Here is a 14,758-nt window from a genome sequence, read left to right as displayed (position 1 = left end):
TACTTTCTAGCTACAGGGCTCTGATGCAGCTGGTGCTGTCTCACTTACACCAGTGTCTTTTTCCTGGACATTTCTGACATCTAAAAACCATATGTACTTTTTAAACAATATATTTATACTGTCTAAGTGATTCATTGAACCAGCATACTTTTCCCCCTTGTTTTTCTGGTAAATTCAAATTCAATTTTGCTGCAGTGCAGAAATGAAAAACAAGTACATCATGTAATCCATTGTTTATACATAGATTCAATAGAATCTATTAGAGATGTAAGCTCTGTACTGCCTGTGAACTTTCTGTCTACCTTGTTCACTGTTACAGAATATTAGAATTGAAGACACCAGCTTCTAACAGGCTAACAGTTTTCATGGATTCATACAACATTTTTATTTCTGCAGGTAGACATTGATCACATTATAGTTTACATCAGTGGGTAGATTTTTAGTTGTCTTTACAGGTGAAGCTTGGTAGATATAAAAGGTACCCACCCAGTAACCTCAAAAAATCTTATCTTTATTACAGATTGCACAGGTAAATATGCAGAATTTGTGTTAATAATTTTCAGTAGTGTAAGTTCCCTGAAGCTGTTATCTCATATCAGCACCTGAACAAATGCGGGTACTGACCAAAGCCTGGCTGCTGCCTTTGGCAGCTGACAACCCAGGGTTCAGCTGTCCAGGAACGAGACCCACTTTGGTGAAGCTCAGTTTGGTAACTTTAAACCAGTGTTTCAGAAGAAGTAAATATTCTGGAGCTGAAAGTGAATTCATAGGCTAAAGACATGTGACAGAAGGAAATAAAAAGACATAGGTGCTTATGGAGCCAGTATTAGTAAGCAGAAACTCAGGACAAAGCAGAATGAATGAAAGATATAAAATCATGAAGGAAAAAAAAAAGCAGTGTCAGAGGTTTAGCTCTGGTTTTCAGTATGAGCAATTTCCTAAGAGTGATGGGAGCCGACACTTCCCTGCTGACCTCTCCACCATCAGCCACCAACCATCATTCCTCAAATGCCTTTGTTTGGGTCTTGAAGAAATTGATGCTTAGCCTTATATCATTTTAGTCTTGCCTTTCTACTGTGTAAATAACTTATAACTAGTAAATAAGTGTGTAAATAACTCATAAATAGTTCATGAACTTGCTTTCAGAAGGTCTGTATTTAGTAGAAAACACCCAAACCAAATTCTTCTTGCATTATGCCTGTTTTAAAGGTGGGAAACAACATATGTCAGCCCTATCTCTGTTGTGCTGTATAGAGACATATACAGACACTGGTCTTTACAGATTATTTTTCATTAGTAATTTAGCATTGTGAATTCTTCTGCACTGGTAGAAATAAGATGAAGTGATGAAAAGCAGTGATCCAGATGTCCTTTAGATGCACCAATTCCAACAAATTAATTTCCTACCTGTTTTCTCTAACATCCTTGAGTGGGTTTCAATAATACCAGGTTCAAGGAAGATTTTTTTTAAAAAAGCTCATGTTAGAGAGGAAAGAATTCCTTGAACATAGCTTTCCCAGTGGGATACTTTGTTACCTTTATTGATAAACTCCAAAGAATTGTTATTGTCATATCGACTGTTAACAAATGTAGAATTTGTGTCTGTATATCTGTGCATGTGTGTATGCGTGTGTGCACTTAGAAAGGTAAAGGTAGCTGTGCTAGAAATTCTCACTGCTTCAGTCATTTGTCACCCACAGAATATATATGTTCCTATGCACACTGAAGCATATTACAATTTCCAGTGGGAAAAGGGAGTCTTTCAAATGAACACTAACAGCCAAATGCTAGGATTATCACTTGTCTTTGTAATTGCAATGTAATTGACATCCTACATTATATTTCCATTTCAAAGAAACAAGGAGCCCTATCCAGCAGCTGTGCAATCACTCTCCAATTACCACTCCCATTTAGTCTACACAGATACTCATTGTGGCCCAGGTTTTAGATTTCACTTCTGTATTAGAATAAAACAGATTCATTTGAAAGGTCAGTAATCTTGCAAGTGAAAGACATTTTTAACAGCAGAAAAATATTTCACATTCATTCCTGAAATTATGATAACCAGTACAGTGCAAACTGTCCTATCAACATAGGAATCTAATAGTAGAGCTACTGTCCTTATTAGTTTTGGCTTAGATCTAAGCCACTTCTTATAGCAGTTTAATGCATGCACTTACCATCTTTCTTAATGTAGTTGTGGTCAACATATCTGTGAAAATAAAATATTCAATAGCATTGCTTTTTTATCCAAAGGAGTAGGCCAAACTCTTCCACTTATATTGCATCTACTTCTTCAGATAATAAGCAGGTTTCCCTCTGGAAATTGACAAATTAATTGTTTGCTATTCAGGCAGTTTTCCTCCTAAAAATGTTTGTTCTGAAGGACATCGTCGTCAGAATAGGAAGTCAAGTTCTTGAGTGAATTATAATTGTGGAAATTTGAGTTCTGTGTTAGAATATAATCTGAAGAGAGTGATTTTCATTGATTTGGAGAACAAATAATAGAGTCTCGATGACTTAGAGAAATTAACAGAAATTATGACCTCTGCAGGCTGCCAAAGACTGTGAAGGCCCCTGCACAGCACACATGTAGCACAGCTCTCAAGCACTTAAAGTTTCCATTAATACTAGGACAGAGCCTGTGTGGTCTAAAAGAGAAAAGACTAATAAAAATACAAACTACAGAATTATTGAGAGACAAAATTTAGACTAAGAGGATATGATATACTTAATAAAAGCCACTGCACATCTGATTTTTTCCGAAGTAATCCAAATATTTATTACTACCTCAGAACTGACACCAGGGGGAAAAATCCCTTCTTTACAATTGTGAATGAAGAAAAAAATGGCCCACTTATTTTTTCATTCAAGTATTGTAAAAATATTCTAATAAAATGTTTATTCTGTATGTCCTTCATGTCAAACTCTTGCAATTGTTTTCTCTAGGCAGTTTTCTATGTAACAGAGAATTTATTGATCATCTTTTAGAGGATAGCTTTTATATTTTACTTATTGATGCAATGAGATTTATTTTGTCTCCTTCATTTGCGAAGACACTTTAGTAGAAAGGCCCCATTTTCATTTGTCCTGCAATTCTAGCAGAAAACTTTCTTTGAGAACTCATGCTAGTTTATCTAATGCAGTTTCAAAACCTGGCTAAATGAAAGTGAAAATGTGTAGATCAGAAAGAAAAAGCAAATGCTACTTGAAGTGAAATAGTAACAGAGAGGTAAGGGTTTAGATTTTCTCAAAATATTAGTATCTCATATGGCATATAAATTGTATATTCTATGTGCCATTTAAGGAGTATAGGGAATTCTCTGAGAAATATCAGAGTATCAGCATCCATGTTGCTTTCAGATTTACTTTGCTTGAACAGCAAAAAAGTGTATATCCAGGTGTTTTGAAGATACTTTGAGCTTTAAGTCTTATTTTTGAATCTCTGTACATGTAGTCTGTAATTTGGACCTATTTTCTATCATGTTTGCTAACTGTACACTCAACATGGTTGCCTCACTGAAGGATCACAGATTCCAGTTCTTAAATTGCTGGCACATGGACTGCACTGTGGCGTGAAATTAGCTTTAATGAGTATGGAAACTCACTTTAAGTTCTTATTTGTGTCTTAAGCCCACCAATAAAATAATGTATTCGTCTATTCACCAGGCCGTTTCCAGGATTCCACAGTTATGAAATCATTCATTTATTTGTTTTACTTTCAAGTGAAGAAAGTATAAATTCTGAGGAATAAGTTAGACATCTTTAAATATGTCAGTCCTATATACAAGCTTTTTGCATTTGTTGATATGGAGCTTCCCAGTGTTGTGGTTTAACCCCAGCTGTTTACTAAGCCCCACACATTTACTTCCTCAATTTCCCTCCTCTCCCTGGTGGAGAATAAGAGGAGCAAAAGTGAAAAAATCATAAGTTGAGATAAGGACAATTTAACAGGTAAAGTAACACAAATTCACCACACCCCATGGGCAGGCAGCTGCTCAGCCATCCTCAGGAAAGCAGGGATTCTCCTTAAGGGTGCTTCGGGAAAACAAATTACAGCCGTGACACCCTTCTTCTTTCCTCTTCCTTCTTCCCCAGCTTTATTTGCTGAGCACCACACCATGGTGTGGGATAACCCTTGGGCAGCTGTCCCAAATGTGCTCCCTCTCAGCCTGGTTGGGAGGGGTGAGAAGCAGGAAAGGCCCAGCAATAATGAAAACATACCTGAATTAACAAGGCTGTTTTCAACACAAATTCAAAACATAACCAAATACCAGCTATGGAGAAAATTAACTCTACCCCAGACAAAACCAGCACATGCAGTTTCTCTACTTTTTTTTTCTTATTGTAGCTAAAATAAATTACATAAACATGACATTTCCCATTAAATATTCTGGATACATGATAAGAATATATTTATAAAACAACTATGGCTTCCTTTGCCCAGACTATGTTATCTGGATTTATTTTTTGAGTATGTTTGTGGACACACCTACGTGCCAGAGAAATAGTGATGAAAAGACTGCCATCAAATATAGTCATGCTAAGAAAAACTGAAACAAACAGTTTCTTCATTTAATTAAGTAATGACTTTGATTTTATTAATTCTGTTCTGGATGTAATTGCTTCTGGAGAGTCACAGTACTATTTCCTTCCTTTTACTGGAAAATTATTTTCCTAGATGAGTCAGCTATGGGTCTGAAGCTTTGCTGCAGAGTTAACTCACATTATCCTAAACTGGGTTAAAATAATTGTTTTTTTCACCCATGCCCCTCAAAAAAAAAAAAAAAAAGACAAAAACAAAAGAAAAATATATATAAAATGAGAGAAAGAAATTGAGAGAAAAAAAAGAAAGTGCATGTAAACTACCCATTTACACTACTGAATTGAACTTAGTCTTTGAATTTGTAAGTAGGAGGCAAATTTATAACACTTTTTTGCTTGTTTAGTGTCTGAATCCAGTTCCTGTCACAGAGAAGGACAAGGTGATCACTAAGATACTGTCACCCACAGTTAGAAACGACCAACTATTTCTACTGTGGTAAAATCTTGCCTTTAGCAAAGAAGGGTCACCATCTAATCCACACACCTCACTGAAAGGGTTCTAGGAAGGTTTGAATTTGCATCTCAATTTCTCAATCTCTGTACCAGGGTCACAAAACCAAACTTTCTGAATTACCCAGTGCTTTCCCACATTCACATTGTCATTACCTATCGATAATCTGTGCTCAGAGGTCAGATCAAAACAAAATAAGATTCTTTTTTCAAATTTTGACAGCTATAACAACAAGCTAACTTGAAAGTTAGGAATAAGAAAATATTGATATGCAAAAGAAATAAAAATATTCATCCTTTGATCAAAATTGCTTTGTCATAGTGAATGGCATTCTTTGCCTTTTGTAATATCATGTAAATATTGACGAGTGAGTAATCTTTTAAATTCTTAAGTGTGGTGAAGTGTTTCCATTAATTTGTAATAAAAATGTATATATGTTGTACAACATTTTTTTTTGTTTTCTATGTAATTAGTTATTTTCAAAATTTATGGTAAAAATAAGCTCTACATATTATGATTTTCATGTAGAGAAGTACAGTTTAAGAATCAAGATATAATATTTTCTTCTCTATCATTCTTGTACCTGTTAATAGATTTTTCTCTTATAGTATCACTTTTTTTTAGCTTGAAATATCTGATACATTTTAATTAAAAAATTTATTTTGATCACATTCAACTCTGAGTAACAAATTATCTTAGTGACAAATTTAATGAGCATAATCTTGGAAATTTGCTTATGCAATATACTTTTCTTTCTTATAATCAGTTTTGCATCCTCTGCCTGAAAGGGATCTGCAATGACGTGATCTTTTTACTCCAATGACATCTAAAGCTAAGTATAATCAGGGGCATCTTAGGCTTCTTGGAAAATGTCTTCAGGAATCAAAGGAATTAACTCTAAAATATATCAAATTTAAATATGATCCATCTGAAATAATGAGTGGTAGGTGTTCAGAGAATGGAACAAATTTGCTCATCTTAAAGTAAAATTACTGTCACCATGTGGTTTTATGACTGAATCATCCAACTTCTTTTATCACAATACTTTGGCTGATATAGTAATATTCCATTCTCACAATGTTCCACATTACTAATCCTCCCATTGTTTCACACAGTGGCGTTTCTAAAATGAGCAAACTGCTCACTGAGAAAAGATGCCTTTCTTTTTATCAGACCATTAGGAATTGGATCAAACTTACTGCTGTCTCAAAAGGTTTATGTAGCATTGCAACCAAAGAAATTATATTGCGTAATTAAAATAAATAAAACAGAATCTTAGAGGTGGATTGAAAAAAATTTTTTAAAAAAATTAAAAACTAGAAAAATTCCTCTTTTTTTGCTGTTTATTCTAAATTTCCAGCTGGTTGGGTTGATGAGAGAAACTCTGATATCCAGAGTTGGATATCAGAGTTTGAAATGGATGAGAAGGTGAGATTTTGGCTTGTAAAACAATTTGCTTTATCTTAGATGGTCAGACATGGCAGCAAAATTCTGATTTCACAGTAGGTCACTAGAAGACACTGACATTCCCATGAGCCATTGCAGGGGTGGATGACAAACTTTTAAAATAGGAAAGGAGGTATAAGCCAAATTTTCTAAGAGTTGTGCTAGTTCCACTGGGAAGCTCTGCCATCTTGTGTTCAATCAGAAGATAAATGTGGTTTCCCCAGAGGACAGGAACTGTAGGGGCTTTGTGAGTTCTTACTGTTTCTAAAATAAGTGCAATAAACTCATCGGCCTCTGACTACAGTGTAAGGGTAAATTCTTAGACTGTTTTTTTTTTATTTTTTTATGATTATGGATGGTACATTTAATGTCACACATGAGTTTGTGCTAGTTTATCAAACTCCAGATTGTCTAAACTGGGCAAGATTAATGCCTCTGTGATAGGTAAACACAGCTAGCCACCTGAGCTTGCCTTCACATTTACAGGATTAAGGCACCAGTTAGAGAGTTCACTTCTGCAGTCCCTCTAACAAGTCAGTGCTTCTTTACTTGCTGAGATGTTAGTTGCAAATTGAATCAGATTATCCCTTGTTTGCGCTAAAAAATTGAATCATGTCAATCATTAATGGATTAGCTGAAAATGGTATTAAGGTACAGAGAGATATTGTGAGTGACTTCTTCTGGAGCCTGCAGAAAGAAAGCTTTAAAGTCCTGCTTCTGAAGAAGTCTTTCTAGAGAGGGAAATTATTATCCTATCCTACAGCATAGGATGTTATGTAGCAAAAAACAAGAGAGTGTTAGTGTTGACTTGTTAGAGATACAAGACAGAAAGGTTGCTTTTCCAGAGGTATGAGATGTATCTGTGAATCATGAGTTTTCTGGCTTTGACAGTTTACTTCCATTTATCTTATTTGTTTTAGGAAAAATTTTGCTTTATATGAGAAGCTTGAGAGCTGGAAAGTTGCTTGAAGACTTGAAGAGGACACAGCAGGATCATTGAGAGAGATGCATTTTTAGTGCAAATCTTAATTGTTGTATCTTAATTCCTTCTGCGGCAATTCCTGGAATTTTTATAAATATCTAGGTTGTTCTAGTACTTTGTTGATTACAGAATTCGGGAAACAGATGTTGCTCAAGTGTCTCCAATGTCTAAGTGTAATAACAGCCTTTTACAGCTTTTTTACAAACTGGTACATTAGTTGGTACAACCTGGTCTTTCAGTGTCATGGAAGTGCATAATAATTTTTTTGTTGGTCTCATTTTGAAGCCTGTATTGAAGGGGTGAGACTCATCAGTTTAACAAGCAAGAGCTGGCTAATGTTATATTTTTAATACCAGTCTCTCATGCATTTTTGGCTGTAAAACTAAAGTGCTTTAACCTCTCTAACCCTGTGAGCCATTTTGGCTTGAAGTGTAGATTAGTTTGTAGTCTCCAGTGTTTTTTGCCCTGATTATCTGCTCACACTGCTGCTTCCTAGACTGTCTGCATTGCAGGTATTCACATTTAAGTTTTCCTGGATATAATGGTTCTGTATCACCTCTGTCACTGTTCTCTTTGAGATAAGTATGTAGTCACTGGGAGTTACTGGAGATTTGCAACCCTTTTTTGATAAATGGCATTCTACTTTATGCTTTCAAGATGTTGTATAATTTTGACATGAGTCAATATTTTTTCAGTGTTTAAGTCTTATCTAATATGTTACACAAAATTCTCGTCTTCCAGATCTGGCATATGTTTCATGAAAGCACATAAGACAATAAACATATGATTACCAGAAACATGCTCTACTCATACCCTTATGATGGTTTTTTCTATTGTATTTCATTCATCATATACAGCTCCCATGCAAAGCCAATGAAAACAGTTGCTTCTTTTTCTTGACTAATGCTAAATCTATAATAATGCACAGGAGAAATTACTGGATATATTTTAATGACATCACAAATTGAGTTGACCTAGTGCTACAAACATACAATACTCGGCTTTAAGAAATGATACAGAGCATTTCCAGCCACAGACACCATCCCAAACATCTAGTACCTGGCATTCTGGGATGTTTTGTGGCTTACAGGCTTTTAAGGTTGGGAAAGAGACCTTCATCCTGACATTCTGCACAGACTCTAAAATTGCTGGAGCAAAAGGATAGATTTCTACAGATAGTACCTCAAAGAAATGTAGTTGGAATGACAGAATTTCTGAGTAATTTCTAAGGTTTTAGATTTTCCATTTTATGGTAATAGGAAGTAGAGATTTGGCTAAAATTTTACATTTGGTTTAATGCCATCATAACATGTAACTCATTGACCTTTCCTCTGATTTATTTAAACTTCTGTGTGTCGATGATTTGAGTTTTGTCATGAGGAAAAGAAAGTTTCTCCTAAACTGAAACTTTTGTCTATAAAGCAAATATGCAAACATTTCTTTCTAACAAGTTTCTCAACTTGTTCATCAAGTAAAAAGATCCACAGTAAGCACATACCTCACCAAAGATACATTTCAGTTTTAAATTATTATATTTTTTTTCCCCAGGGAAGCAGACAAATTTACCTAATTTTCAAATTCAAATGTATTTTGGAGACTTTTATCTTATTATTTGCTAATGGGAAACCAAATTATGAAAAACATACAAATTACTTCAGTGTATTGTTGACTGAAATATATGAGGAGCCATTCTACACAGACTAAATTTAATCAGAAATGTGTTACCAATCTACTCCTGTATCTATTACTCTAAATGTTTCTAGAGTAGGGAATTTGATTTCTTGCAGATGTCAGAGTTTCTGTTTAATTATTCATCCTGGAACTTAATTTCAAACTTGTAATCACTTAACTGTTTAAGATGGAGTTTGTCACTGAAACAAGGCAAGATGAATTAGAGAATTATTTAACACCGACTCATTTCAGTTTCAGCATGTTTAATAACCAGCTCACTTCATGCAAAATCTGTGCAGGCCCCTGGAACAAGCCACGTATGATATTGATTTCTTTGGTTCATATAAAGTAGATTAATATCCCCATTTATTAATGGAAGTATTTTGTACCTGAGTAGCAACATTGCTATTTTCCCTATTTTATTATTTATATACCAGGATGTCTCCTGTTAGTGAGAAGAAGATAGATCTTTCTTCTCTGCCGCTAGTTCCAGCCTACCAGGGTAGTTTTGGTTAGTGTGGTCTTGCTACTGGAAACCAAAAGGTTTGTGACTTGAAACACAGGTTTCACAGTAAATGAAGTAAATTTTCTTTCTTTCTTTTTTTTTTTTTTTTTTTTTTTTTTTTATGCTTCCAGATACTCTTCAAAAATCAATACTTAGCACATTGCAGAAAGTTGTCTATGGTTAGGCTTTTTTCTCCAGCATAGTCAGAGAAGCAGTAGCTAAAGCAGTATGAGCTGTCCCTGCATTTAAAATATGTCAGCATAAACTAGTTGGGGGGTCAGCATAAACTAGTGGCAAATAGCTGTTCTTTAAAGCATCTGTCTTGTCTCCTAAGATAGTTTACTATAGGCTGGAGCTCTTTTTACAGAGATTTGCTAGGAAGCACGAGAGGTCATGACAGGGCAGATATTCTGCTAGATGCCACTATGAAATGTATTCAGACTTTGCTTCCAAGAGACTTGCATTAGCAGATGGCTTCTCCATCCCACATCTGAGACTGACTGCAGCAAGTGCAGCTGCTCTGGTCATTGCCATTACTGTTGCTGACTCAGTTGGTGCAGTGCATCCCATGGCAAGGCAGTGTGAGCCCAAAGCAGGTGTTGCTTTCTCCACAGCGTGCAGAACATCAGCTCTGCAGAAGGCACCGACCCCAGGGTGAGTACCCCACAGTGGGGCTTTCCACACATGCCCAGCCTGTGAGCAACTAAGGAAGCTGAACTGCCTTGGACCCTTGGCATGGTGTTGGACACCCTCAGGGATCCCACCCTTCCCTGCAGCTCCCTGGCAAGTGCTTGTAAGGCAGTCATTCCCCCACACATCTTTGTGTCCACATGGCTGCATGGCCCTGCAAACCCCTCAGAGCTTTGGTGCTAGAGGTTCTTGCACAGGGCTGTGAGATGCAAAATCTGAATATCAGGGAGCTCCCAAAAGATGAGTATCAAAGACATGAATTGTGTATTCTTCCTCTGTCTTTGCTTCAGTGCATCTTTGTGAGTCTTTCTTAAGCATACACCTGTAAGGATGCAATGAATAGTCATCAGTTATTCACAGACCCTTTTTCAGAACATCTCAGAATTCCCCAGGATGCTGGAGCAGCACAACATTGCTGCAGCCTCTGTGTGTACCATTAAGCCAATTTCACAGGTTAAAAATAACTCAAACTTATCCAAAACTTTGTTCAAAGTTATCAGAAATTATCACTGTAGAAAGTTGGAAATGCACCATAAATTACAAAGCATTAAAGAAATCTGTGTGAAGTTCTTTTCCAAAACTGAGATATCAGGAAGTTTATATATGCCTTAACTTTTGAATAATCACATTTCTCTTAAATTTAGGGTGATCTTAAATGAGGAAATTAATTAAAAGTTAACATTTAGATCTTACCTCTTCCTTTGTATAATTCCAACCAGATATTAATTTCCTGTAAGTTCAAAGTTATAATTCAATTAAAATTTAATACAAAAGCAAGCCTTGTTGGGCCTGCTTAGTCTTGAGAAGAGAAGACTGAGAGGAGATAACATTAATGCACATAAATATCTCAAAGGTGGCTGACAAGAGGATGGTGTCAGACTCTTATCTTGGTGCCCAGGGACAGGACACAGAGCAATGACTGTAAAATAAAACACAATAATTTCATCTCTACATGAAGAAGAAATTTACACTGAGGGTGGCAGAGCACTGGAACAGGCTGTCCAGGGTGGTGGTAGAGTCTCCCTCTCTGAAGACATTACAAACGCACCTGGACACATTCCTGTGTTACCTGCTCTAGGTGACCTACCTTGGCAGGGGCATTGGACTGAATGACTGGCTGGTCCCTTCCAACCCTGACCATTCTATTATTCTGTGCTATATTATGATCCCTTTTGTGAACTCACTTGTGATATTTGAAAACATTTAATTATGAGATACAGAGACCCTTACCTTCCAGGGCTTTTTTCTCTTGTGGCTAATTTCTTCATCTTCCTTTCCTAAATAAAAATTGCAATAAGACGTCTTTAATTAAATGCTTGAAGTACATCCTCCAGATCTCAAAACCAGAGTTAAACATACTCTTTAATGCAGATACTATGACAATATAATTAAAGTCTTGCCTTACATAACTGGAAGGCCAGAGTTTGTATTAGGTATGTACAACTGTGCAGTATTTCCTACACTGACTGTGGAAAGTAAAGCAAAATGAGAAAATATTAAATATTAAATCTTTTTGAGGTAAATTTTTATGCATCTGTTTTGTGAAAAAAAGGAAGGATCTTTCCATTTAGATAGAGAGCATATTTGTTGAAATAATCACATCCTGTAACATAAATATTGTTTTCAATTTCAGGAGAAACAAACAGGAATAACTATTTTCATAGTATATGCTGAGGCTAAATTTTTGCATAAACACTAAGTAATTTTGCTTTGAAACAAATGTTTAAGAAAAGAATAAAATGCACCTTAAACTTCTTGCCATTTTTGTTCACCTTATTTTAGTGGTTGATATTTGTTGCTTTATTTCTAAGTTTCCTTGGCAAGACATTAGGGTTTAACAGAAAACTTATCAGGAATAAGCACCAAGAAGAAAGAGGAAAAACAACATTATATTATTAGTTGTCCAATTGATTTGTAAACACTGTTTACAAGAGGTACTGTTCTGTACCTCCTCTTGCTATGCTTATAGACAAGGTCATGAATATTCTGTATTTTCAGTGTCGATGTAAAGTTCACTGAGTCATAGATCAATTAGACCAAATGGATTCCTGTTAGGAGAAACCAGTGTATCCCAATTTAGAAGCTTGTTTGAGGGAATTTGAGATAACAACATGTCATCTCCTACTTTGAAATACAATAGTTAGTAGCGAAAGCAAAACAAATTAAAGATAAGCTGCAAAATTCTGACTGGTTCAGGAAATTGTTCAATTGCATTTGTGTAATTACTTCCTTCTGGATGCACAGACATATTTCTTGCAGAATTTTTCTCTTTGATTCAGTCCCAATTTATATCACATTGGTTAATCAATTATTTTCTGACTTATTTCATGATAGAAACAGGTGGAAAATCCTTACTGGAGGAGAAATCCTCGCTCTGGTTTGGGAACAGTTTGCTTTTATATTTTTGCAGTATCTAAAATAGCTGAAAGAATATCACATATAGTTAGTTACTAAAATAACATGAAAATCAGAAGTTTTTGCACTGTTTTGGAAACAGTCTGCTTTTATATTTTTGGTGGTTACTAGAATCATAGAATAACAGAATGATAGAATATCTTTGTTTGGAAGGGGCCCTAAAGGTCATCTAGTTCCAGCCCCCTTGCCATGGACAGAGGTACTACCCACTGGACCAGGTTGCTTAGAGCTCCATCCAGCCTGGCCTTGCACACTTTCAGGTATGGGGCATACAGAACTTCTCTGTTCCATCAATATGTTCCAGTTCCTCACCATCCTCACAATAAAAAATTCTTCCTAATATCTAATCTAAACCAACTCCCTTTCACTTTGAAGCCATTCCCATTTGTCCTCTCACTACGGGCCCTTGTAAAAAGTCTCTCTTCATCTTCCTTGCGAGCTCCCCTCAGATACTGGAAGGCCTCAATAAGGTCACCCCAAAACCTTCTTTTCCAGGCTGAAAAACTCCAATTCTCTTACTCTTTCCTCATAGGAGAGGTGCTTAATCCCTCTAATCAAATTGATGTCCCTCCCTGGGACTCACTCCAACAGGTCAATGTGCTTCCTGTGTTGGGGACCCCAGAGATGGCTGAAGCACTGCAGCTGGGGTCTCCAGATGTGAGAATGGAGTAGAAGAGCAGAATCCCCTCCCTCAACCTGCTGCCCAAGTTGCTTTTGATGCAGCCCAGGACACATTTGGCTTTTTGGGTTGCAAGTGCACATTGCTGGGTCATGTCCAACCTCTCATCCACCAGCGCCCCCAGATCCCACTCAGCAGGGTTGTTCTTAATCTGTTCATCCCCCAGCCTGGATTGACACCAGTGGTTTCCTTAACTCATGTGCAGCACCAGCACTTATTATTAAACCTCCTGAGATTCCCATGGGCTGCTTCTCATTCTTGTCCAAATCCCCCTGGATGGATTCCATCCTTCAGGTTTGTCACCCACAGGTGTGTCAGCTTGCTGTCTCCTGCAAATTTGCTGAGGGTGCACTGAATCCTTTTGTCTGTGCCATTAATAAAGATATTCAATAGCACTGTCCCAATATTGACTGCTGAGGGATACCAGTTGTCACTGGTATCCATTGGGACTCCGAGCTGTTGACCACTGCCTCTGGATGTGGCTGTCCAACCATTTCCTTATCCATCTAACAGTACACACATCAAATCCCATTCTCCTGTTTAAAGGGTGAGATGTTGGGGGCATTTACAAAAGCTTTACAGAAGTACAGATAAATGACATCTGTAGCCCTTCCCTTGTCCACTGATGCAGTCACTTCATCACAGATGGTCACTGGGCTGGCCAGTCAAGGCTTGCCCTCGGTGAAGCCGTGCTGGCTCTCTCCAGTCACCTCCCTGTTCTCTGTGAGCCTTAGCAGAGCTGCTAGGAGGATCTTTTCCATGATCTCCCCAAACATAGAAGTGAGTCTGACAGGTCAGTAGTTCCCAGTAGTTCCTTTCTACCCTTTTTAAGATAAGTTCATGTTTCCCTTTTTACAGTCACCTGGGATAATTAGTGATTAAAATTTCACTGTTTTCACCTAAACAATGGAATTAGAAACAGTTTGCCTGAAGTGGACATCATATTAGGAGCATAAAATTGAATGAATACATTGTCATGTCAGCTTTTAAACAGTTCTGATTTGCCTTAAATTGGTTTCTTAGGATGTTATACACAGAATTAAAAATTGCCATTACATTTTTTATTAATTTGCAATTAGTAAATTAACTAGTACTGAAGAAAGTAAAATGAAGAGTAAAACCCCTGCATTTACTTAATCCTAAAAAACAATGTTAATTAAACAGTGCTATTTATCTTTTATAATATAGAAACAAAGGAATATATAAAGGAAACATATTTATTAGACTGCATGTAAATAGTGCACATATCAGCATAGTCATATGTTCACAATTAGCCTGTGAAACTTACTGCCACAGAACAAACAGAAACAGCTT

At 36.5% G+C, this 14,758-nt stretch overlaps 1 protein-coding gene across 11 annotated transcripts in view; it reads right to left on the bottom strand.

Annotated features, from left to right (window-relative positions):
• The window catches only part of LOC110479303 (uncharacterized), a 78,490-nt gene that overhangs the window by 51,627 nt on the left and 12,105 nt on the right, over window positions 1-14,758 (bottom strand). For 5 of the 11 annotated variants that reach the window (XR_013339779.2, XR_014953021.1, XR_013339774.2 and 2 more), the window contains exon 2: window positions 11,581-11,627. Coding sequence is in view for 1 of the 11 variants with exons in the window: in XM_077782482.2 (XP_077638608.1) it covers window positions 2,181-2,212; window positions 11,581-11,618 (70 nt within the window). In the remaining 10 variants the exon portion in view is untranslated. Of the gene's footprint in view, window positions 1-2,180; window positions 2,213-8,418; window positions 10,673-11,043; window positions 11,081-11,580; window positions 11,628-14,758 lie in introns of those variants that run through there. The other 6 variants (XR_013339776.2, XR_013339772.2, XR_013339780.2 and 3 more) reach the window with 4 other exon arrangements.

Source organism: Lonchura striata, chromosome 2, assembly GCF_050655825.1.
Source record: "Lonchura striata isolate lonStrDom1 chromosome 2, ASM5065582v1, whole genome shotgun sequence".
Classification (NCBI taxonomy): domain Eukaryota; kingdom Metazoa; phylum Chordata; class Aves; order Passeriformes; family Estrildidae; genus Lonchura; species Lonchura striata.
This window is presented reverse-complemented; position numbering and strand designations above follow the sequence as displayed.